Genomic DNA, 24,815 nt, shown 5'->3' on the forward strand with positions numbered 1-24,815 from the left:
GGGAGCAGTTTGTGATGCAGGATCCCAATTTTTACAGGTCTTCATATATCCAATAGAACACTGGATGCTGATAATAAAATTCTCACTTTTAATGTCACATTGTATCGAGCATGAAGCCTGTATTTAGTAAGTACAAATCACAATATATCGGACCTTACCTCTTGATGGCTTCATCTTGTGTATCAAAATGTTGTCCTTTCTTGCCAAGAACTTCAAAGAGATTCTATGTTTGGTTATTCTTTCCCGTCAAAAGATTTCAGTGTGACCAGATTTACATAAGCTACTGGCCAGGCAAACATTTATAGGAGAACTTCCCACCCCCGTCCTTAGGGGTTTAATTTGAATATTGACCAAAGATCGAATGGGAATCTGGACATGTAGAAAACGACTTTCAACATCGTACATTACTTAATGGAAAGGCATAGAAATATTCTCATGTCAAATTTAAACAGTCTTTATATGGAAGATCGTTACAATTAGCATATTTTCTAATCACATGGGTGACTAGTTTGCTAGCTTGAGGACTTGCATCTTATTTCCAGCCCCCTTTGGTAAATACCATCTTGTATAATTCTCCAATCTGTTTTCCACTGAAATCCAATAAATCTTTGAAATTACATTCATTTCATGTGTCCCTGTCGTGGCGATTCTGGAATTCTCTGCGACAACGGAACATAAAAGCTACGGAGAGTAGGAAATAACGCTACAGCTGCCGTAATTGTTGGACGCCAAAATGGCAGGTTACTCAATGTGTATTGACGTATTAATTAGAGTTTGAATGTTACACATAAAATTGTCTCATTTTATTTCCGTTTAAAAAGGAATTTTGTCCAAAATTTTGCATTATTGCTCAATTCTCAGCAATTAAACAAAACCTAAAAGATCAAGTCTATTTATTCATTTCTTATCTGTTCATTAATTTGATGAACAATACCTACATTATAAGAAATACTCCATCCAACTTCAATTTCAATATGTTTGAACACATCTGGCATCTGTGTGTTTAATTGTACACAGTTTTAATTAAAATGATTGTATTTTAGCAAATGTCTTTGGGGTATAACCACTTTGATTTCCAACATTATTAATGAATGCTTGCAAAATGTGTAAACTGAGAAAAGTGAATAATATAAAATTCATGTAAAAGATGAAAATATCACTGCCATAATTTTCAGACAATGTTGAAATTCTTTGATATCAAGAACCTAAAAATTAAGAAACTTCACCTTTAATCGCAGAAGAATTTCCAGTTTATAGTGAGCACGCTTATAAAGTCGGACAATTTTGCTTTGTAAGCGTAATTTGTGATATCCGTTAAGTTTATAATGAATTTAAATTCAGGAGGAATGAAAATCACATCACTATAAGCATTAATTCATTGTAAGCATGTTCACTATATTAAGCATGTTTAACTGTATTTTCTATAAATCATTTTAATCAAAATCTCTTATCAAGAATGGAAAAGATCAGGCCTTGGGGCTATAAAACTTAGACAAGCTCACTTTTGATCTTAGACTCACTTTTCCACTATCAATTCCTTTGGAAAAAGTGAGACTGAGATCAAAAGTGAGCTCCTCTAAGTTTTATGGCCCCTAGGCCTGGTTCCTAGGGTGGAATTAATAGTGGAAAAGTGAGACCGAGATCAAAAGTAAGCTAATAGACCTGTCTAAGTTTTATGGTCCACAGGCCTGGTTCCTGGGGCGGATTTTAGAGGAGTAAGGCAGTTAGCCTATAGTACCTGAGTTTGTTCTATTCCATACAACTAGAACATTCATTCCAATATCTGGATGCGAGAAATTTTTGGAACCAACAATTTCTTGTGAAAAATAAAAATTCTACAAAATATTTTTAAAAGTGTAATAATATATAAATGGTGCCTGATTTGGAGGGTAACATTTGAAATTGACACCCCAAGGAAAACCATTGTCAACCGACGCGTCAGCGGAGGTTGACAATGGTTTTCCGAGGGGTGTCAATTTCAAATGTTACCCTCCAAATCAGGCACCATTTATTTTATTATACTGAATGTCTTATTGATTTAGGACGTCAGCGAAAAAAAAACCGTCGATCGTCTTTACGTTCATTTATAGAAAGCTTTCACACTCACCGGTTCACTAATCTCCTTATTGTTTGTTTGATACTCGAATTAGAGTCATTTATCATATAAAGTTTCGTTACCTCTGGCTCGCAAGCATGTTTCCTACACTCACAAGCATGTATCGTCTTTCGTTTGTTGTTTTCAAGTAAGCTATATCGGACGCAAGCTTTTATTGACGTCAAGTTAATTCCGGTTCTTTCAAACGCGCAACTGACGTTTTGAGAATTCTACGGTGAACCGTACGCGCATAATTTCCACGCATGTGGCATTACCGTTGTGTTACCCGTTGTCACGTGTGTTGCTAAGGCTCAGGGTAATCGAACGGATTGTTAACTGCGTCTAAACCAATCAGATTGTAGTATTTAACATGAAAGTATAATAAAAACTCTTATTGAACTTTGCTTTGTGTTCATTACAAATGCACAGTTTTCAATAAGATCACATTAAATTTGGGACCTCCTACATATATTGTAGATGCTCTAGGTCTGCTGAGCTTCAAGGACTTAATTTTAACTTCCTCCTCTTTGAGACTTCTATGGTTTTGTTGTTGGGGTGTTGACCAGACTGGAAGCTGAAGTCAAGACCTCCTATTAACTGGGCAGATGCTCAACATAACTGATGGGCCTAAATGTACACAATCTCATTTACACAGTTTTTACTTAAGTATTCAACTTGTCTCTCTTTTACCTTTTTTGACCAAGAAAAAAAATATACGTATACTTCCTGGGATAATTTGTAAATACTTTCTGCAGTATTTAATCATAAGAACTTATTGAAAAGAAACTAAATCAATGTCTGGTTATATGGCAGCCTGCCTCAAGAAAGACTATTAATAGAGAAATATTAATTTATGACTTTCTTGTATTCCTTATTTTAGAAATCCATAATTTTTGAGTACGAATTCCAAGTTAAGGTTCCAACAATATCAAATGACCAGCCACAACGAACTCCTCATCAGCAAGAGACCATCAACTTTCCTCTTACAGAAACAAGAAAATGTAACGCAAACACATCATCACAAAACACAAAACAGGATTAAAGAAATTAATCAATGCTTACAATGGTTTCCCACACTAGCTCTCTAATGGTCAGATATTAGCCTGTTGTAGGGAATGCTCCATCACACCCTGATCTCGGTCCATTGAGACTCCCTGCCATTAACCCCTCATTATCCCCCCTTACCTTGACGGAGGCCCTGACAATACCTCCGGTACATCGTACAGTTCCTGACAGGGCGCTGCTTCCTCCGCCGACCTTAATCAACCACCTCTACATGTAATAATGAAGATAAAAAAAATACTTGATGGAGAAGAACGGTTAGGATGAAATGATAATTGATTTGAGAGATTGGCTTTTATATCTGACTGGGTTAATCCTCCATTATTCTGAGTCCTGGGTGCAATGGCCGCAAAAGGATTATTGACCATCGAACCTCAAAGACCTCCTCTCAAAGGTGGACCTTCTAATTTTAAAATATTTGTCCTCATTTTCACCTGAATTACCTATATATCTGTATTGATGATATACACATTTAATACCTTCATCTGACCAATGAAGCTCCTACCAGAGTTATCTCTCTTTGTACAGAGCTGATAAGACTTCTTTGATGGGTAGCTGGGAAAGATTTTGATAAATGAGAAATTCATCGTATTTTCCAATTACTGGATTTCAATGTGACCCCTCACACACATTATAAGAGTTCTATTGATTTCAAACTTGATTTTAACTCTTGGAATCTTTAATATTCAAACATTTTTATTAAACATTGGATGATAGATGGCTTATCCATGGGTTTTATTTATGGATGCCTGATCAATATAATATAGCAATGTTATTTACAGGGGATTTCTCTCAGGTATTCTCTATATATAACAGAGACCTACAAGATGTGTGGAATACATTGACTCTTAATTTTCAAGAAATTTTGGTGAAATCTAAAAAAAAATTTTCAAGTATTTTATTGTCAAGTTTGAAGTTATTATTGGTAAAAATATCCATACTCTCATTTACTTAATATGCTGTGAGTTCCATATTATGGATTGTCACTTCGTGTATTTTTTTCTTTGTTTGGGCTAAGGTTAATAAAGAAAATACACATGCATATTAATTTTGATTAAAATGGCTATTTTCAGATTGATTTGATCTTTAAATAGATCAGATCATGGACCTCACATAAGGGCAGACAATGAAGTAAATATAGCTGATACTGAAAGACATAATATCAAGCCATAGTCAGATTCTGAAATTCAATCTATCCCAAAAATTCAATTTTCCAAATAATACTTTAATCTATCATTTCTATAAGATACAAGTCTATTGATAATCAGATCAAAGCCTAGCATCACAATTAATTGGATATTGTTCCAAGTAGCTATGGAAAGAATCTGCTATAAACATATAAGAATGTTCAAATAATTTAATCCTGGTTGTTTGGCCTTTTCTTTTGAGAGAGAGAGAGAGAGAATACAGTGATTATAATTTTTAGCAATATAAATTGTATTAACAGTAGAAATTGATCCTGTTTTCTTTGATCTGCAATAAAATCACAACCTGCTGATTGCAAAAGGATTTTGTGTTGCCAGCCAGCTTGATATTTTGGACTTTATTAAATAGTGTATATGGGCTCTAACAGCAAGATATGGGGAGATTCTGAGATATATCTCAAACAATAGGCCCAGGGTCCACAATGCTTACATGAGCTACTAATCAAGTTCCTTCATTAGCAGATTGTCCCACCCCTTTTTCCAAGTAGTAACTGATCGATCAATTGATGTTGTTTTACATCTCATTAGAAAATGGTTTACTATTAAACTCATTAGAGCTTCAAATTTAAACTTTTACTCTGCAATCAGGGCCATTGTTAAGAGAGGGATCTTTACCGTTTGTGACAGAGAGCATTCATTTTTAATGTCTCATCTGAAAGACCCCACAACTTTTACTTCAAAGTACAGTGTGCTTATTTTTTATTGACTTAGTTGCCATTGTGTTTTGAACCCACAACCTTCCAATTATGGAGCAAGCCCTCCACCAACAGAGTAACCATGACAGTACTAGGAAGGGTGAATAGACAATCTCAATGCTTCTAATCAACCTATACAAAAAATTACAAGAAATTCTTACACTAAGAACACAATAATACAAGTGAAAAGTAGCCTACCATTTTCATTTACAATATATCTCATAAATGATTTGCAATCATTTTTTTTCTTCACACTTGAGTTACACCTTTCCTTAAAACTGCCACAATGGACAAAATCCTTGTAGAGAAATACAGTAAAACCTGCTTTAATGAACATGCTTATAATGAATTGATGCTTATAGTGAAGTGATTTTTATTCCCCTTAACTTTGTTACAAGTTGTAAAACAAGACAGTAATAATGAATAAATTGCTAATAACGAAGTAAAATCTCCCGTCCCTAGCACTTCCTACTAAGTAAGCATGTTGTACTGCCATTCCATTAATAAAACCTTGCTGCTTGTCTGATGTGATAGGACGATTCTAATGATATCATTATATGTATACAAGAATCTGAATATGTTTAGTGAATAATTTACATGACCTTGATAAAAATCTTTCTGGTACGTATCAAAGACAAGATTTAACTGTATAAATCTTATTTAAATTTTAAGGCAATATATTGACTTTTTGCTTCTTTATTCTAGAACAAGCTGTCTGTGAAGACACATTAAATTCACTCCTCAAGTCTGTTACACAACAATTAAACGCGGCACAGAAGTTACAACCGCATGACGTCAAAAACAAAAATCTGTAGAATTGTAAAATTTGAATCCGAGTGTTCGTTGGTGAGGTATGTGGATGAATCATTTAACTTCTCTGTGAGGACTGCCTCCTGTGTTAGGGGGAAATGTTTCCATCGCATTGTCTGTACCGAGATTTAAGGCTAGCTCCGCAAGACAGCTCACAAGTACGATTTTATCATTGAACAAAAACATTATTTTATGAATGAACAAGTGCTTGCTGTAAACTTGATGCCCTACAGTGATTCATCATAAATTGAATTTTTCTTTTCAAAGAAAATGAAGCCTCAATAATAATAACGATTGGGTTATCCTGACTTCAGCTTCATACTCGGGGCTCTAACAATTTGAGGCCTTTTCAGATTTTCTGGGACTCTTGATCTCCAATGATTCGTACATTGCGTTACGAGTTCTTGAACCACTTTATCTGACAAGAGCCTGCCATCAACAAAGCAAAGAATCTGACAATACATTCTCAATTCAGCTCTTCTTGGCTTCTAAAAACATTTAATCCTACCAAAACATTACAAGACACTTAGGTTTCCTCTCCTCTCTTTCTCCGAGGATAATTTTGAAGTTAGTAAATTGTGGTTAACACTAATGTGTTCAGTAAATGTTTTTTGAGTTTCTCTTTCAACAGAACGGTCTTTTTTACATTAAAGTCATTTGTTCTCTCCGTAACAGCCCCCTACTTCTACAGATCAGAACGGTAATTTACTGCAAACAGGAATCTACACGTATTACAGTAACTTATAATCTCTCTTCATCTCTAATGATGATAATATGGATCTCCAATTGAATCTTTGGTAAAAATGTAAACAATTTATATTAGCTTTGTTCAGCTTAACCTCCCAGCTTTTGGCCAAAAGTACGGATTGGAGTCGGATTGGAGTAGATATATTGAACACGCTGTCACTCATCAGGAATATGTAATTCATATTCAATAACTTCACTGATGTCTTGACAGCCCTAAGCACTATTAAGGAAATGACAAAACTTAATCTTGTATCATATCCCGGCATTTCTATATATTCAGATCGATGGCACCCTTTTTTCACCTTATGATACCAAAAATGTACATTTTCAAAAACAGGAGATAACAACAAAAATGATGCTGGATTAAATTTGATGGTCTTACTTCTGAAGCCTCAAACAACCAAAAGTGAATCGATAAATCAGAAAAGGAAAGGAATTCAATCTGGTGATTCCTGAGGGACGCTGGGTAATCCAGACCCTGACAAACGGCCGCTTCCAGAGAATCGCTACAGCCATGTCCTCGTAAAGGAAAAGGAATTTCCATTTAATTTGGATGCTAATTTGGTATTAAGGGAACAAAGGACTTGTATACCATTACTATACTGGTAAATATTTCAAAGATCTGAGGCTGGATAGAAGCTCCCAGTGTCTAGTAACACAGCAGCAACACTGACTTATAGACGAAGGATTTATTTATTTTCTGTCTCCTTTATTTTACTGTATTTACTATTGAAGTTGACATATCAAATGAAGTTGCCACACCAATTTTTTATTTTATAGAACATCCTTTTTAAACAATGGTTTCAGCATTGAAAGGCCGATAAGTCTTAATTATTTTATATGAATTTTTTTGAGAGAAAAAAATTATTTACAAAATTAGATGTTGTAAAAATTTTGCTGTAAATGAATGTAAAACAAAAGGTAGACTTTATAATTTTTTTTAATAAAAAATATTTATGAAAATAAAACACATTATTTGTCAATATTTTTTAAACCATGGTTAAAAACACCATATAACTGTGAGCAACAAATCAATTTTTAAAAGAAATTTCAATTGAGGAGACTAACCCACAAAATTCAGATCAAAATTAACACAAAATGAATAAAATGCTAATTTATTGCCACTTCATGTATTTACAATGAAGAAATCTATTTTATTGTCAGTTTCTATAATGTTTTAACCCTTATAACAAATCAGTCCTTAGGAAAATGTTATTTATTTCCAATAATTGTACAAATAATGGATGTCTTCAAAATTAAAAAAAATTAATTTCTCTGAAATTTGGCTAGTTTCAATTTCTTTTATAAATAATTAATGAACATGTTAACAGTGGTAAGGATTTTAACCACAAGTTTAAAAAATGTTCACTTATGTGTTGTTAATTTTTTATAAAAAAAATTTCCTATATTTTAAGACATGAAAACCAAAAATCCTTTAGATTTGAGATAATTTTTTTATAAAAAAAATACAAAAAAATTCATATTTTGTAGGAGGTGCTGGCATGTTTAAAAAAAAGGATCCCTCTCTGTAAATCAAGGAGAGTCAAAATTGCGGTAAAACAAAAGGTGAAACGAAGGTCAAAAGCCATGGACCAATAATGTGAACCAAATCAATTTCATTTCAATGAAGACTCACTAAGTTAAAGTTAAGTATTTATCAATGTTACAATAGAAGTCTACACAAATCAGTTAGACATTGAAAATAAGGGATATGAATACAGTTAAAAGGACATATATACAATGCAATAAGAGAATGTTGGTTATATTGGTCCTTTAAGGTAATATATTATACAATTTTGTAGGAGGTGCTGGCATGGAAAAGGTCCCCCACTGATCAAAGGAAGTATTGCCAAGTATGTCTAAATTTGCAGTCCTCCACAGACAAGTGGTGGCATCTCAATATGAGTGAAACCTTGAAAGGACATAATACAACTGCAGTAAGAGAAGGTTATATTGGAAGGTTATATTATACAGGTTCAATCCCTGACAGAGGCAATAAAATGAATCTGTTACAACAGCATTAGAACAATATACTGTTTGTCCAAGGAGAGACTGGGTATGCAGGTAGAAGGTAGAAACCATAAGAAACGTCAAGGAAAGGGCAGGAGAATTGACAAAATGAGGGCTCATGAATATACAAATATACAGTGCGACACCTAGTCTCTAAATGTACATGTATGTGTATCATGGACGAGATACAATCTCAGCAAGAATCTTCTGTGCTTCACTTTTCTAGCTATAATAAGCAAGTGCTATTCTAATAGGTCTTGAATATGTCCTGTCCTGTCAAATAAAGCTATATACCCATTGTAAACAAACAGTAGCCTACAGTACTTGCTTATCCATCCCTGATGTACACTAAGATTAAAATATTCTGATAATCTACAAAATTCTGTGGAGATAGAACATCAACAGGTCCAATATTTGTTGTCATCCAAGTTTTATGGCTCTGGGGCACTAAAATTTTATTGACAGGTAGACATTTCCATTCAATAACCCTACAATTCTCTATCATTGATAATAGTGAGTACACATAGTAACACTGAAGAAAATTTGACCTATCATATAATTAAAGGATTTTCAAGTCAATAATATAGATTGTAACTTGTTCAATATTGCAATTATTGTGAGTTAATCAAGCGAAAGCCAAGGAATTTTTTTTATTAACACATTCAGTGAAAATTAAGGTACCTATTGATGCCCAATGACAAGAACAAAATCAGATCATCATGATTTTTCTTTACTCTCCGTACTTTAAACAGAAATGGCATTCTGTATCCTTCATCCTCTTAATGTTCGTAAGAGCATTTCTCTGATTATGTAAGACTCTGGCCGAGTAGGCTTTACTGGACCAACAACCTGCAATTGGTTGACCATGCCGTTCCTAATAAATAGGACATGTCCAGTATAAGCTGGACTTTGGACAATCTACTAATAATATTAAACAACTGTGACGTCCAATATTCTCAATATAAGCATAAAATGCACCACAAATCAATAAAATTGGAGCTTCCAAATGTCTGGCAAAATGACATCATAGAAGTTCACCCCAATTTTAATGAAATTAGCTGTATCTCACAGGGGAAAAAAAACTAATATGGAGGGTTATACAGAAAATCTATAGTGATGTTCTGGTAAACCCAGGAGAAGGAGACCTGTACTTTACACACTGTATAGATCTCAGGGGGCACCTGCTATTTCTAGTCAATTAACTTACTGAAAAAGATTTTATCTTTTCAAGATCTTTTGAAATTTCTCAAGACTTTTTTTCAAACTCCTTATAAAACATTTCAGCATATGTTGTAAAGATCCAATTTCAATAAACATTCATTGTCATGTTCATGATTTGTGTTTTTGAAAAGGGTAACTATATACTAAATAGTTCTATTACTTTACAAATAAACCAAAAACTTTACCAGCACTGCATAAGAAACATATACAAGCTAGAACTTAATAAATTCCATCACACTAACCCCTCTTGATTTACAAATAATTATTTTAATCAGAAAACTTTGACATTTGTAACTGATTCCCTGCTTACCTTCCACGATCTCTCCATTGGGAAACACTATGACAACTTTTCCATTTTTGGACATAAAAATCCTTGGACGCTCTGGGTCCGGTTTAAATTTGGCTAAATCCATTTCCTTTTTAACTTTTTGTAAGGTAAGTTTACCATGGTTGAGATCGGCGTAGTTTCCTGCCAGATTTGGTGAAAATTGAAAAGAAGTGAAACTCGCATGTACCGGAATTTCCGGACACAGGTGTCTTGTCTGGGTAGAACTCAGAGAGGAATCCAAAATGGGGGTTTTCAGTGAGAGATTTTCTCCAGTCATTAAGGATTCCGACTGGAGTCAATTATTAACTCCAGAAAATTCCAGTCTTCAAATAATTGAATGTTGATTCTGTCTCTGTAACCAGAATTTTTGTTCTCTTCTCTTTTTTCTCCCAACAAATGCCAAGAAGTTTGAGTATCTCTCTCTCGTTCCTACTAAGATTTAAATCATAGCTCAGTTAAACAAAAAGTGGAGATGCACCTCCGCTTCAGAGCTATATCTAGATCAGCTAATCTGTGTCTATATACAAAAACCCAGTCTAAGCCCAAAAAATTGAAAGAATTTCTTTGAGTGAAAGTTAACTGCTTATTGACAAGATTAGGTAAAAAGTTGCACTCACACATTTATCTATGATAGGAACGTTGTTGGAGAGTGTGTATACCTCCCATATTTATCAATAGTCAGGTAGCAAGGGTTCAGATTTCACTAACGATTGGCTCATATTTAACACCTAAAACATAACAACATGCTGAAATCAACTAATCAAGGCCAGCTACGTAATCACTGCCTGACTGTCCATGATCATCGGTACATTGCAGTAAACCTATCAAAAATTTAATAATAATTATATTTATTTCCATCTAATTACATTGGAAATTTTTGTTCTTTGAAATCGATGGATTAATGTTAAAAGTTATATTTCAATCTTTATTGGCAGTCACATTTGAAGCGCTCAGAAACAAATCTAATCATAACGCACTCAATGTAAGATTACATTTAATTTCCAAGATTAAAACATAAAAAGAAATAAGAGAACAATTATTCCATGTGTAATGACGCAGGTTAAATCCTTATTTAAATTCTGAGGCATCGGGTACAGGTTTAATGAACTAAATTACTTTCTTTAGCGGTCTTCCCACATCTTTCCCTTCACTCACAACGAACCTAGGGACATTATTTCTCCATGGAGCTTATTTTTAATTCTGTAAAAGCTTCCTTCATTAGATTAGTTTCTGGGGATAAAATATTCCGATTCCAATGATGTCAGTTACTTCAAGTGGAATGAAAGAGTGTACTTGAATTTATGTTTTAAGTCAGCTATTCTATATTCAATATATATACTGTATACAGGAAAATTTTGTCCCTTCTGCCCTTCCCTCATTTGGGCGAATTTAAAACAGGGCGAATTCAAGGATTACAGTATAATTTCTTATATAAAAACATGATGAGTTAGCAAATTTAAAACAGGGCAAAATTTTTTGCGAGCATGAAATAACTCAGGGCAAAAATATTCATGTGTACTACCATATATACGTGTTTTTTTTTTCCGCGTGTTGGAAATTTCCTGAAATAGGTGTAGATTAGTACAGTTTTTATTCTGCCTAAGTTATTTTTTATGATTAAAGATTTTTTTGTTTAAAATGGTAATGTTTTTATGTCACATTATAACTGACATAATTTCTGCGTGTTTTATATTTTGTGAATTAAAAATGGTCACAAAAAATGCAAAAAATAAATCATCATGATATGTTCAATGTTTGTCATACCAAAACCCCTTGCCAAAAGCCCAGGGATGGAAAATAAACAATTGATTGGATAAAAATTATATTTGGTCACAAATCAATGGAATCTTTTTTAAAAATAATATTGTAAAGTGTGAGAGAGAAAAATTGCTTTTCTTGACAGTATGTAAATGAGATAAAATGAAAGTTCCACTAAATTTCATTCAGATATTTAGGTGATGACATGTTAAGAGTACCCCCATTTATTGAGTATAATGTTAAAGTTCATTGCAAAGTGAAGTTCCATATATATGCCCATATTTTAAATTTTATCTAATGGTTTAGTAAAAAGTTGCAGACAAGAGATTTTAACTATTATAGAAAGAGTGTCCAACTGTTCCCAAATATGTGTCTGATTGTTACATGAAATAGAAGATGCCTTTCAGCAATATATAATAAAAAATTTGTGGAAGTTTCATTTAATTCCATTCAGGGGAATACTTGCAGATAAGGGATAACTACCCCCAAGTATAATGGGCAGACAAGTATCTCCCCATTGAGCGTGTGATGATTTTTGTCGTTTGCTTTTCCTTTGTAGATTTCCTCTGAACAACAAATACAACAACGTTACAGCCCTCCAAAAAAGTGCCTCTGTTCATCAAATACTAGACTAAAGTGCATTTTTTATATAAAACTTAAAAATGTTATTCAAATGTTTTTGCTGTAAAAGTTGTTTGAATCCTTCCTTGATTTTTTTTTTTTGGGGGGGGGGGGAGGTTACAAATTAAGATGCAGAAATACATAATATGAGATCAAAAATTAATCTAAAGACTCTAATGTGCACTGGATGGTGAAAAATCCAATTTTGCATGTTGTGAAAAACATGCACAGGTTTCAGTAAATAATTCACTTCTTACTAGTGACTGTGTATTTGATTTTTTTTCTTTTTAGCAAGTAGTTGCAGACACAAAGATTAGGAAAAAATTTCTTCTTGCATTTTGTTTTCAAAGAGTGACAAATATTTAAATATTCTATGAAGACCAGATGACCCCATGGTAACATTAAAATGAATCATCACCCAGAAAAATAAGCATCTTTAGGTCCCCCTTCATAAAAGACAAAAGAAAAATTTGCATTTTGACAAATCTTCATTTCCCAATGGAACCTTAAAAGGGAAATTCTGCAAGAAACATTCGGGGGATATAATTAGGGCCATTGTATGGGCTCAGCCCGAGAGCAGTCTTCTTGAATCCTATTGTTAACTAAAATAATCACTGCTCCCCAACTCTTCTATAACTAATGACACTGTTTCTGTCAAGCTATTCCTCGTAGCCAAGAGAAGGCATATTTCATTACGATAATAGAATTTTCTACCTTATTGGGTTAGGGTGTCCTATGACAATGAAGGATATTTAATAGTGATTATTTATCAACAATATTTACAATAGTGTTTGGATATAATAAAGATTTTCTTATCAATTGAAAATAACCTGAATTTGACTTATTTTCTTGAATTTAAAGACTAATATTTATCATTGAGAAGATATGCCACTTTTTCTGAACTCAGAGATCCTGAATTTTAATAAATCCCAAACTGACCAATAGACCCTAAAAACAAAGTTACGAATCCTTTACAAATGGTTGAATTTTGCACAATAATTAAAAAGAATGCTGGAAGGTTTCTCAAATATTGCAGAGGTGTAGGGTAAGGGTTGGGGAGGGGAGGGGGGTTAAGGGGTGGGGGAGATTAAGGCACAAAGAGGCAGTACAGCAATTTATCCTGGCAAGAAAAAATGAAGGATTAAAGAGAATATTGTGGATATGAAGAGGAAATGGAAAACATTCACATTTAATTAATACTTAATGTTAAAGACAAGATACCTCTGTGGGTATAGATTGGGTGTCGTTAACTTGTGATAGATTCACTGACAATATATTCATCAATCCATAAATCTACATGTAGGATTTATAATTGCTCTTCCAAGGAAAATTCAATTTTTCCCCTAATCTGAAAACCCGATTTTGATTTTTTAATTGGCCTCTCAGTAAACATTGCCATCTGAAGAGAATACTACAACTACTTGTTATTGGAATTTTTTCTTTTCATATTTTGTAATGGTATTAATTTACGTTCAATTTGATTTTTCTCTATGCTATTTTTTACCTTTTATAGAGAGGACAGTCATCCTCTTCCCATGTTAAATAATACGAATTTAAATTGAAATCTTTTTTTTAAATATTCAATTGAGTGATCTAACTAATTTTTCGTTGACATATTGTTGTTTTTGTTTTGTTTGGTGTTTTTTTTTTTTTTTGGTTTGTTATTTCTTTTACTTGTTTTATTAATAGATAAAACAAAATGAGTTATTATTAGAAGAATGTTGCTGAAAGTTTAATTTTCATTAACATGCATGATCAGAACTTTTAATTTCTGTTGATGAGAAGTATAGACAGTTACAAGTCAGATTAACTTTACGAAATGGTTGATAAGGCTGGGTTACTGAGGAGCCTTGAATCTGAACCCTTCTACTCCTCTACCAGATTTGTTGTTCTAACAGATAAAAACCATTGGAAAATATTCTCAAAAAATAAAAAAAAAACTCTGAAGCATCCTTCATTCTACATGAGAAATATTCCTGAAAACCTTTTAGAAGATTCCTCTCAACAAGCACAGAAGAAATAGACTGGAGTATATATGTGTTATCATTAAGTTACAAAAACAAGACTTTTTTAAATTGGAAGATATACATTACAGTCAGTTGACACCCATTGCCAATGTCAGAGCTCCCCCTCAGAAAGACAAGCCATCCAAAATTTACTGGAGACGATAGGATGTGAATCCTGGACTAGAGAAATCAGCGTGGTATTAACATTCCAAATGAAGAGGAATAATTATACAGCAAAGTCCCAATCAATGACGAACTTAACCTGTGGAATCCTCTTCATTTCTTGTGTCAACTCCCTTAAAACTTAGAACCGCCACAATTAATTTACCAGCACACTCGAAGGCACCTCTGAAATCTTTAATACTCGTATTGATTTTGACAATTGGACAATTCTAACCTGAGAAGCTGCGATTTTTTAACTACTTGTGTGCAAGCCTGGCATTTTCCATTACACCACACAAATGTATTACGTATCAATAAATTTTACAAACTTCATCCATTCAAGACAACCCAAAGATAAATAAAAAATTTCAGCAGATAAAAAAGGAGGGCTGAATGCCGGTACAGAAATGATTGTGTACAGTGCTTCACAAAAATCAAATGGCTTTCTCAAGTTTCCTTATATAAAAAAGAAGCACTGAATGTAAATCAATCGCGCGCCACATGTCCATCCCTGACTTCTCTCACTGTGTCTGAATTACTACGGCTTTTGTGACCGTCATATTTTGTTCAAACTCAGCTCTGGGTGTACAGTTTCTAATGTATTCCCTACAATTCATTAGCATGTATCTCTTTTTATTCGTTTACAGTTGTGTCTATAAAACTGTATATCAACATCACTTAATACAATATGACAATGGTAAAGAAGTCTATATACTTATTTTATTATGATTATAATATATTGTTTATGGGTTTCTTCATCATTAAATGATTAAAATCAATCACTGTTAATGAAAATTTTTTTATCAAACTGACAAATCTGGCTAAAAGTGGTCGCAAACCATAGTTTATAGTACAGCTGAACTTGGGTATCTCAAACACTGATATATTGAATACCTTGGACATGTGGAAGACATTTTGAAGTCCCAAGCCCTTATTCTTTAAGTATTTTACCCTCTATATCTCGAATCCCTAGATATCTCAAAGCTTTTTCTCTGTACCATCCAGTTCCAGATAACGAAGTTTGACTGTATGAATACCCAATTCATCCCAATCCTTAGATTTGTAGACAACAATCTTTTCAAACATATTTGGTTGTTGTTCGAAACAATTTTAGCAGAGAAACTACACATTAACAAGAGATGTTTGTAAAACACTTATGCCCCCCTCCCCCCCAAATTGGATTTTTCCTAAGTCCAAAAGTGCATAACTCTGTCTAAAATGGTGCAATCGCACCCAAAACAAAGCTTGACTTAGATATTCAGCTGAAAAATCTGTATACTAAATTTTATTTCATTATTGCAACCTCTGCAAAGAAAATGACCGGAAACTGCAAATAATTGGAATTTTTCTAAGTCAAAGGGGCATAACCCTGACAAAAAGGTTGTGATCGAACCCAAAACAGAACTTGTCCTAGATATTCAGCTGAAACATCCGTATACTAAATTTCATTTGAATATGTGCAACCTCTGCAAAGAAAATGAATGGAAACGGCAAATAAGTCGAATTTTTCAAACCCAAAATAGAACTTGGATATTCAGCTGAAACATCTGTATACTAAATTTTATCATTGCAACCTCTGCAAAGAAAATGAACGGTGTAAGTCCAAGGGGCATAACTGTCAAAAATGGTGTAAACAGAACTTGACCTAGATATTTACCTGATAAACCTGTATACCAAATTTCATGTCAGTATACAGCGGTTGTAAAGAAAATGAACGGAAACTAAATGGACCGACAGACCGACCGACAGACCGACCGACAGACCGACGGACAGCAGCAAAGCAATATGCCCTCCCTTCTTCGAAGGGGGGCATAATTACAGATATTATTTGTTTATAATTTTTTTAAAAATTAGAGTCCTAAATTTAGGTACTGTTTATCATTGGGTGTGAACGGTAAACAGTGGTTGCCTTTCTCAGACATGGCACCTGATCCCACCTCTGATGTTAAAAGAGGTCCTTGTTTGCTCTGTCCCGATTTTTTATTCTTTTAATGGATATTTGAACTTGATTAATGTTTGTAATCTCCACATTTCCTTGCATTTATTTTAAAACTGATATCATTTATTTTAAAATTCAAGCTGCAGTTGAAACATTTCCTGAAGTGATTTTGCTTTAACTCACTTAATAAAGAGAAAAAACGTGCAGAACTTGAGCAAAAAAGATAGGTGACATTAGTCACACACATATAAGTAAAATTACACAACCATAAAACCTTGATGAAGCTGAATCACGTTTGTAAAGCTTCAGCATATTAGTTTGACACAATGCATCTTGGAGCATAATAGTCTCCAATTGTTCTTCATCAAAGAACATCTGTGGTATGTGAACAATAAGCTTGATTTGTCCACTCAAGGTCAGAAGTCTGACATCTGGCCAATCAGAGCTCAATAGGTCTGACCCCCACCAAATTGTGAGAACGTTAACGACTTACCTACTACAGAAGGTTTAAGCGGGCAGTTTCCCATCCTTAGTCCGCCGCCATTGTTCGTTATTTACCAGAATGATGCCATCAAGGGTAGCAGTCCTTTTTATTTTGATTAAATAAGACCAGCTGCTGTACTCAGCTTATAAGTAAGTGCCATGAATCATGAATGAGATTTATAAATCTGCAATTCTACCCAATCCATTATAGAGCCAAGAGCAGTGTAAGGCTAAAAGGCTGGAGAAGTCTTCAAATAATTAACTCTGTTTAATTAAGGACACTGACTTGTAATTGACTTTTTTCAAAAAGCAGCTTTACCCAAGAAGCACTTTCTTGATATTTCAGGAAATATCAGCAAGAGATATGCAAATAGCATCAAGGAACTGGAAATTCTTCCTTCTAGTAGCTGACAATGCAATGGTGTGTAGGGGGACATGCTGCATCTTGCCAATGGTTATATACTGTGGTTTCATCAATTTTCGTTGGCATCAATTTTTGTGGACGTTTTCGAGGATACATAATTTCATGGACAAAAGCATTGCTTATACAAATGAATAGAATAAAATATTTCTTACTTCAATGAACATTGAATTTCGTGGATCTGCTCAACAATGAAATCCTCGAAAATTGGTGCTCAACGAATATTGATGAAACCACAGTAAACAAAGCAAAAAATAACTGGTTAGACCAGCATTTTACCTGCTTTTCTTTGAACCTTATGGGATTTTTAATATATTCCTTATGGATTGTGATACCTCGCAGCACCATTTTTGTACAGATTTGGTTATATATACAGCTCTAACCAAATATTGAAACATTGCCTCTATAATCAAACAAAGCTTGTGGATAAATCCAAATTTCACCAAACCATGGCATCATTTCCTAGGCTTGTAGTTGAATTATCCCATACATGAGAACTGCAAGCTCAAGAAATTTTTCCATGGATGGTCTTCAGGCTCCAAACAAAAAGCCAGTTTGAAAAGGTCTCCATTTATTGAAATGAGATTTCCATACCATTTTAATTCCAGAATGATGCCATTTTTTGACTTGACTGAATTGTGAAAATTGTTCATGATCAACATTTTCACAATTCAAGCAAGTACTAGGACTTGAAATGTTCAACACATGCCTTTTTTTATCTGCATGTGCACTATTGTCCTAATAAACCCCCCCCCCAAAAAAAACCCCCCAAAAAAGAAAAGAAAATATGGTTGTAAAATCTATGACTAGACTGAAATATCCCTGCTTCTTCTTGCTTCAAGTCTACATCCAATATTCACAAGATCATCAACCGCATTAAAGTATGGTTAAATTTAATCGCATTTTTAATGACATCATCATATTCTCTTAAAATTGTCTGCATGCACATTATGCAACACAGTCAAAAATTTTCAGCTGCATAATAATGACTCTTAAGTATGCAATGTGACTTTTCACAAAAATGTACCTGCATAATTGTTTATCTAAATCATTTTCTTCTACAATGACCCCACCATGCCACGGTGGAGAGAAGAAGATCCGTTATTGACAGGACGTAAAGTACACACATCTTAATCTTAATTTGGGAATGGTGGACATTACTTGGGTCAGTGCCCCTCGGACACAATCCAATATCATCTCAGCTCAAAAACGTCCAATATTACACAAACACTAATGGGATTTTTTTCTTTGTAAAATGGATTTCAATCTCATTTATACTTTTTAACAAATCACGCAAACACCCTGCATGCTCATTATAAACAGTATATGCTTGAATCTGCAGTTACCAGTAACCTTATGACTGATCAACGGAGAGCCTGATGAGCACTGAAACAATGATATGAACCCCTTATCCACCACTATCTGTAACTTTACTCAAAACATGTACATTTCATCCCCTACAACATACTATGTGACCATCTCAATTACAAATACATTACAAACTATGTTCATCCTCCTCTACTTTAAGCCATTTGACTGTTTGTCTGCCGTTTGACTGTTTGTCTGCCATTTGACTGTTTATCTTAGTTCTGTAAGCCGTCACTCTACCTCAGCATGTAGAGTGCTCCTCCATGATTGGAAGGTCGTGAGTTTGAATCTCGGCCACAACTGACCTAAGTCAAATAAAACTAGAACTGTCCAAACGGGACCAAATACCCCCCGCTGTTTTTTTTTCAGAAGTGCTAAATCATGAATATTTTATGGATCTAGGAGAAGAGAGAAATGCTAAAATATTTTTAGTGCAAATTTAATTGCTCATTATATTTTTTATAAATGAAACGTAGGTGCTGCCTAATAAAAAAAAATAAGACTAAATATATGGACCAGACACGAATTATGAACTTTTTCTGTCAGTGACCTTGAACTTGCATAAATGACCTTGGTTCAAAGTCTTGACACAACCTCAGGTCATAAGCAATGTTTGTGAGAAGTAGTAGAATCAAGTTTTATCATAACAAAGAAAGATATGGACCAGACACTAATTATAAAATTTTTCTTCCAGTGACCTTGAACTTCCCCAAATGACCTTGACCCAAGGTCATGACACATCCTTAGGTCATGAGCAATCTTTTTGTGAAATGAGAACTTACCAAGTTTATCCATAAGAAAGATATGGACCAGACACGAATTATGAAATTTTTCTTCCATTGACCTTGAACTTCCCCAAATGACCTTGGGTCAAGGTCATGACACACCCTTAGGTCAGGAGTTACCTTTGTGTGAAATTAGCACTTTGAAGTGACTGTAGCGGGTCCTTCCTTGAGACCCAGAGTTAAGGCAGGCATTACCACAATTATAAGATCCCTTATTGCTCCATGATCCTGAGTGCTGAGTCAAGTTTTATATTTGAAGCCCTTCACCGTTATATTTTGGATCTACAAGTGGTGATCCTACTTACACTTATCATTCCCCTTCTTTCTCTGGACAATTTTAATAAATATGTCATTATTTTTAAAACAAGCTGAAAAAGGTTTTGAAAATTCTTTTTCAAAGAGAGATCTATGAAATCTACCACAAATATTTCTTCAGCTGTAATTAGTCCTTGCGTTTGAGATAACAACACTTCAATAGAAAAATATTTAACATATTTTCAAAAAGTTTGAGGAATGGTTTGTACAATATTATTAAAAACAAAACCAGCTGCTCAATAGCTGTACAATTGAGAATCACCTCCAGCACCCAGAGTATTTTATATATCTTGAGTCTGTGATGCGAGGAAAGGTTACAAGGTGTAGCTGATCAATCAACAATGTCTCTAATTATAAGGTACAAATTCTTCTCATCAGGAATGTTTTCAGCGGTGGAATCAATCGCGGCCCGAGTAGCCAGGGCGAGTGTGAAGTGGCCACCGTGTTTACAGATCACTCTCCCCCTCTCTTTACCTTGCAAGCAAATCAATGAACAAAATAGCTCTCTGGACATATACAAACAACCAATCACAGGAATGAACAAAATAGCTCTCTGGACATATACAAACAACCAATCACAGGAATGAACAAAATAGCTCTCTGGACATACACAAACAACCAATCACAGGAATGAACAAAATAGCTCTCTGGACATACACAAACAACCAATCACAGGAATGACATAACAAAATACTGGAAAATCACTCTCAGGACATACACAAACAACCTGGAAAATCACAGAAAGGCAATATAGTTTTACAGGACATAACAAAATAGAAAATCACTCTCTGGACATACACAAACAACCCTTGAACTGGAAAAACAGAAATGAACAAAATATTACAGGACATATATACACAAACAACCCTTGAAAAACAAAATAGCTCTTCTGGACAATATAGTTTTACAGGGCATACACAAACAACCCTTGAACTGGAAAATCACAGAAATGAACAATATAGTTTTACAGGACATACACAAACAACCCTTGAACTGGAAAATCACAGAAATGAACAAAATAGATTTACAGGACATATATACACAAACAACCCTTGAACTGGAAAATCACAGAAATGAGCAATATAGTTTTACAGGACATACACAAACAACCCTTGAACTGGAAAATCACAGAAATGAGCAAAATAGTTTTATATTGTGAAATCACTAATTTTCGTGGGGGTTTAATTTTCTTGTTTTTGAGGCATGGAGAGACCCATGAATTTATGACCACCACGAAATGTAAAAATTTCATAAGCATTACTACTAAAAAATTTTCCAACCAAGAAATCAAATCCCCACAATTAACCAATATTTTTTCCTCAAACCTTGAAAATTTTACCCCAGGAAAACATGTGATTTTGCAGTATACAAACAACCCTGCAAGTGACCTTCAAAAGGAAAATCACAAAAACGTATTCTACTCTAAAACTGCCACTTCACAGAATGACAAATTCCTGAATTGGATCAGATGTAGATCATCTTTTACTCTAACATTTTAATGGCCTCTTGACAGCTTCATGTAATAGTGGAAATTATCAAAATGGCAAGAATGTTTCAAAGACTGAGTGTCAAAGACGTCGTACTCTATAAAAGATACACCGTTAGTCTTCATATTCAGCTACCTAACTCTTTCTCTGAGTCTCTATAATTATTGAGACTCCCTTATACGAGTTTCAAAATAAGCAATTTTAGGACCTAATTATAGAAACCAATACAATGTTATATCAGTGTTCTACCAAGAATGGTGAAATGTAATTAAAAAAAGAAAAAACATTCAAATAAAGATGTTCCTTGATGTTTGGAGGCAATAAGACTGAAAATATCTGTGTAATAAAAAAAGATAAAGGAATTATTGTGTATAGAAACAGTTGTTACTTGGAGTAACAAGAAAATCTGATGTTTAATACAGAGGGAGATATTTTGATTGCCTTCATTTTCCGACCAGTAATATTCCTGACTTATATGGTCGGACTTTTCGTAATAACACAAAAATCTTGGGATTTATCAATTTGACAGGCCTTGGTCAGCCAGATTTCTGTCTCTGCCGCTGAAATCAATACCGAATCAGGTTTTGTTTTTTTCTCAGCTCCCCTGTTTCATGTCACATAGACCAAGCAGAAGTATTAAATATGGCAGGCAGAATTCCATTTGTTAGTCTATTATAGCCACTAACCAAAGAGTTAGGGGTCTTACATAATTCATATTTTTGAATATTACAATTAATATTTAGAATTCTATTTAAACTACAGTTTTCTATTTTATTCATTGTACCATTTAATTGATACAAATTTCCTTATAGTTTTAAGCTAAGCAGATGGATTGTAAATACTACATCTAGTACATTGGTATCTAGTCTTTGATGTCAATTTAGTTAATCCCCTGTGCAATTATCTTTTGTGACCCTGAAGACAGTATAGGTGTCACAGTAATTAACACTTTACCTGGCCATATAAATCTATTGTACAGATGTCAAAGAATCTTGAGTAAATCAAATAATCACTCAATTTACCTTAAGGCTAAGATTATACTTTATCAAAGAACAAGAGATAATCTCAGCAGTAGTGGTTTAGCAGTAAGAGAGTTAGGAGCTAGGGCTAGAGCAGGCAGCTGGCAGACCCAGTTTTGAATTGTAAATAATGTACAAATGACTCCTTTAATAAAGACTGTAAAGACATTTTATCTTATGTCTTACTCCTTGACAAATCCATGTCAAGGACAGTAACCATGTCTCTTGGTTACTGCGTGACCCAGTGTTGAGGCCAAGTGTGCACGTGTGTGCAGTAGGGTGCACTACATATTCCAAGTGGACCCCTACCCTCCCCGGAGGCCAAAAATGTAAATGGACGATGGATGTATAGGGTGAACTTCAGAAACAATAGGCCAGCCATTTGGAGCAGAATGGAACACGGCATCCCATTGATGAGAGTATCCCAACTTCTAAATTCCATTTCACAACAACGAAATCATGTTTTAAAAGTGTGTGATGATATTTATCAAGCATAAACCAAGGTTTCATAAAACAATCACAATCAGTTCACACTCTGAAATGCAGTTTTCTACACCAAAAACATACTACTACACATGCAATCTCTTTTATACCAAATTAATTAATTTTTTTTTCTCGCATTTTACGTTATTATTTGGGTCAAGATTTGGTTTCGACACTTCACTAGAGAGGAATAATAGCTGTTCCTTAGTGCTAGTTTGGGGATAAAGCCGGCATCTCCAAACAATTTTCTTAATTTAGCTCTTATTGCTCTCCAGTTTTCAAAATCTTAATAATAACAGTTTGTGCTTATTTTATAATTTATACAGTTTATTACTATTCATTCATTCTTGTAGTTGCAGGAACATTTCAATAGTTAATTATAGTGCATATGATGTACTGGTTTTAGGTTTATTGTCATCTTTATCGGTGAATTTTGCTACCTAATATTATTCCAGTTCAATGCATTAACTACATAGGTTCTTTAGGCAAGATGAATGTATAGCACTTTAAAATGTTTAAAAATGTTTTAGGCTCAGTTTTGTTTGATGTATGTTGTGTACTTGTGAATTATGTGCTAGCTGGACTTGTTCCTTAAACTGCTGGTGAACAGTACAATACATCAGTACACTACTTCTGTTGTCATACTTACTTTCTATTTCTCATTTAGTTACATGCGTAGGAAAGTATATGGTGTCATTTGCATAGTTATTGCTGTTGTGTACTTTTTGGATTGTGATTGTACTTGTTAACCATTAATTGTATCATAAGATTCAATCTTAAATAGCAAATTCATCACCATTTCAATCATGTACCCATTAAAAGAGCTTTCCAGATTCCTAACCATTACTTGATGACGACCAAGAAAGCAACCTTCTTTCAGCCCAGCTGACCTTGCAGAGCAACAGAATATAGACGTATAAGTGTTTCCAGTTCCGTGTGATAAAACCGACGAAAACCCTGTGATCTAAATTTAATCCTATTCTATTGGTGAAGTATATGTAATTCGTGTGCACATGATTCTGTGTCTTTATATACATGCCGAAAAACAATTCTAAATATGATGACTGTTGCAGAGAAGAAAAAGTGAGCATATAGATGTTAGAAGTGAGAACAATCAAACCAATCTGGTTGATTATCAAGAGCTGTTTCCCATGAACATTGAGTGAATGACTTTCCATGTGAACTTTTTGCTTCTTCAATTTTTATCATCATTTATAATAACTATAATAAACCATTCTTATGTCCATATAATTAGATGTACAAATGTATTGTTTTTAATTTTTTTTTATTTTTCATTGTGTAGGGTCTGCTAGTCTGCAAAATTTAATTGTTTTTTTACAACATTTTTTTTTTTCTCATCTCACCACTATTTCCATTATTGATTTTACAGGAGTAAAATTAGGTGGGCAAGAGGGATGTATAGCCACTAACCAAAGAGTTAGGGGTCTTACATAATTCATATTTTTGAATATTACAATTAATATTTAGAATTCTATTTAAACTACAGTTTTCTATTTTATTCATTGTACCATTTAATTGATACAAATTTCCTTATAGTTTTAAGCTAAGCAGATGGATTGTAAATACTACATCTAGTACATTGGTATCTAGTCTTTGATGTCAATTTAGTTAATCCCCTGTGCAATTATCTTTTGTGACCCTGAAGACAGTATAGGTGTCACAGTAATTAACACTTTACCTGGCCATATAAATCTATTGTACAGATGTCAAAGAATCTTGAGTAAATCAAATAATCACTCAATTTACCTTAAGGCTAAGATTATACTTTATCAAA

General features: G+C 33.9%; 1 protein-coding gene across 10 annotated transcripts in view; it reads right to left on the reverse strand.

Annotated features, from left to right (window-relative positions):
• Positions 1–24,815, reverse strand: part of LOC134230855 (dual specificity calcium/calmodulin-dependent 3',5'-cyclic nucleotide phosphodiesterase 1A-like) — a 130,305-nt gene that overhangs the window by 50,115 nt on the left and 55,375 nt on the right. The window contains exons 1-2 of one of the 10 annotated variants that reach the window (XM_062712714.1): positions 14,641–14,659; positions 10,156–10,605 (exon numbers count right to left, since the gene is read on the reverse strand). The exons of 8 other annotated variants lie outside the window; for them this stretch is intronic. In XM_062712714.1, coding sequence (XP_062568698.1) covers positions 10,156–10,450 — 295 coding nt within the window. In that variant the 5' untranslated portion in view covers positions 10,451–10,605; positions 14,641–14,659. Of the gene's footprint in view, positions 1–10,155; positions 10,606–14,640; positions 14,660–24,815 lie in introns of those variants that run through there. One more of the 10 variants, XM_062712715.1, reaches the window with a different exon arrangement.

The sequence above is a fragment of the Saccostrea cucullata genome, unplaced genomic scaffold (genome assembly GCF_032062105.1).
Source record: "Saccostrea cucullata isolate Sc308-1 unplaced genomic scaffold, CSIRO_AGI_Scuc_v1 ctg430, whole genome shotgun sequence".
Lineage (NCBI taxonomy): Eukaryota > Metazoa > Mollusca > Bivalvia > Ostreida > Ostreidae > Saccostrea > Saccostrea cuccullata.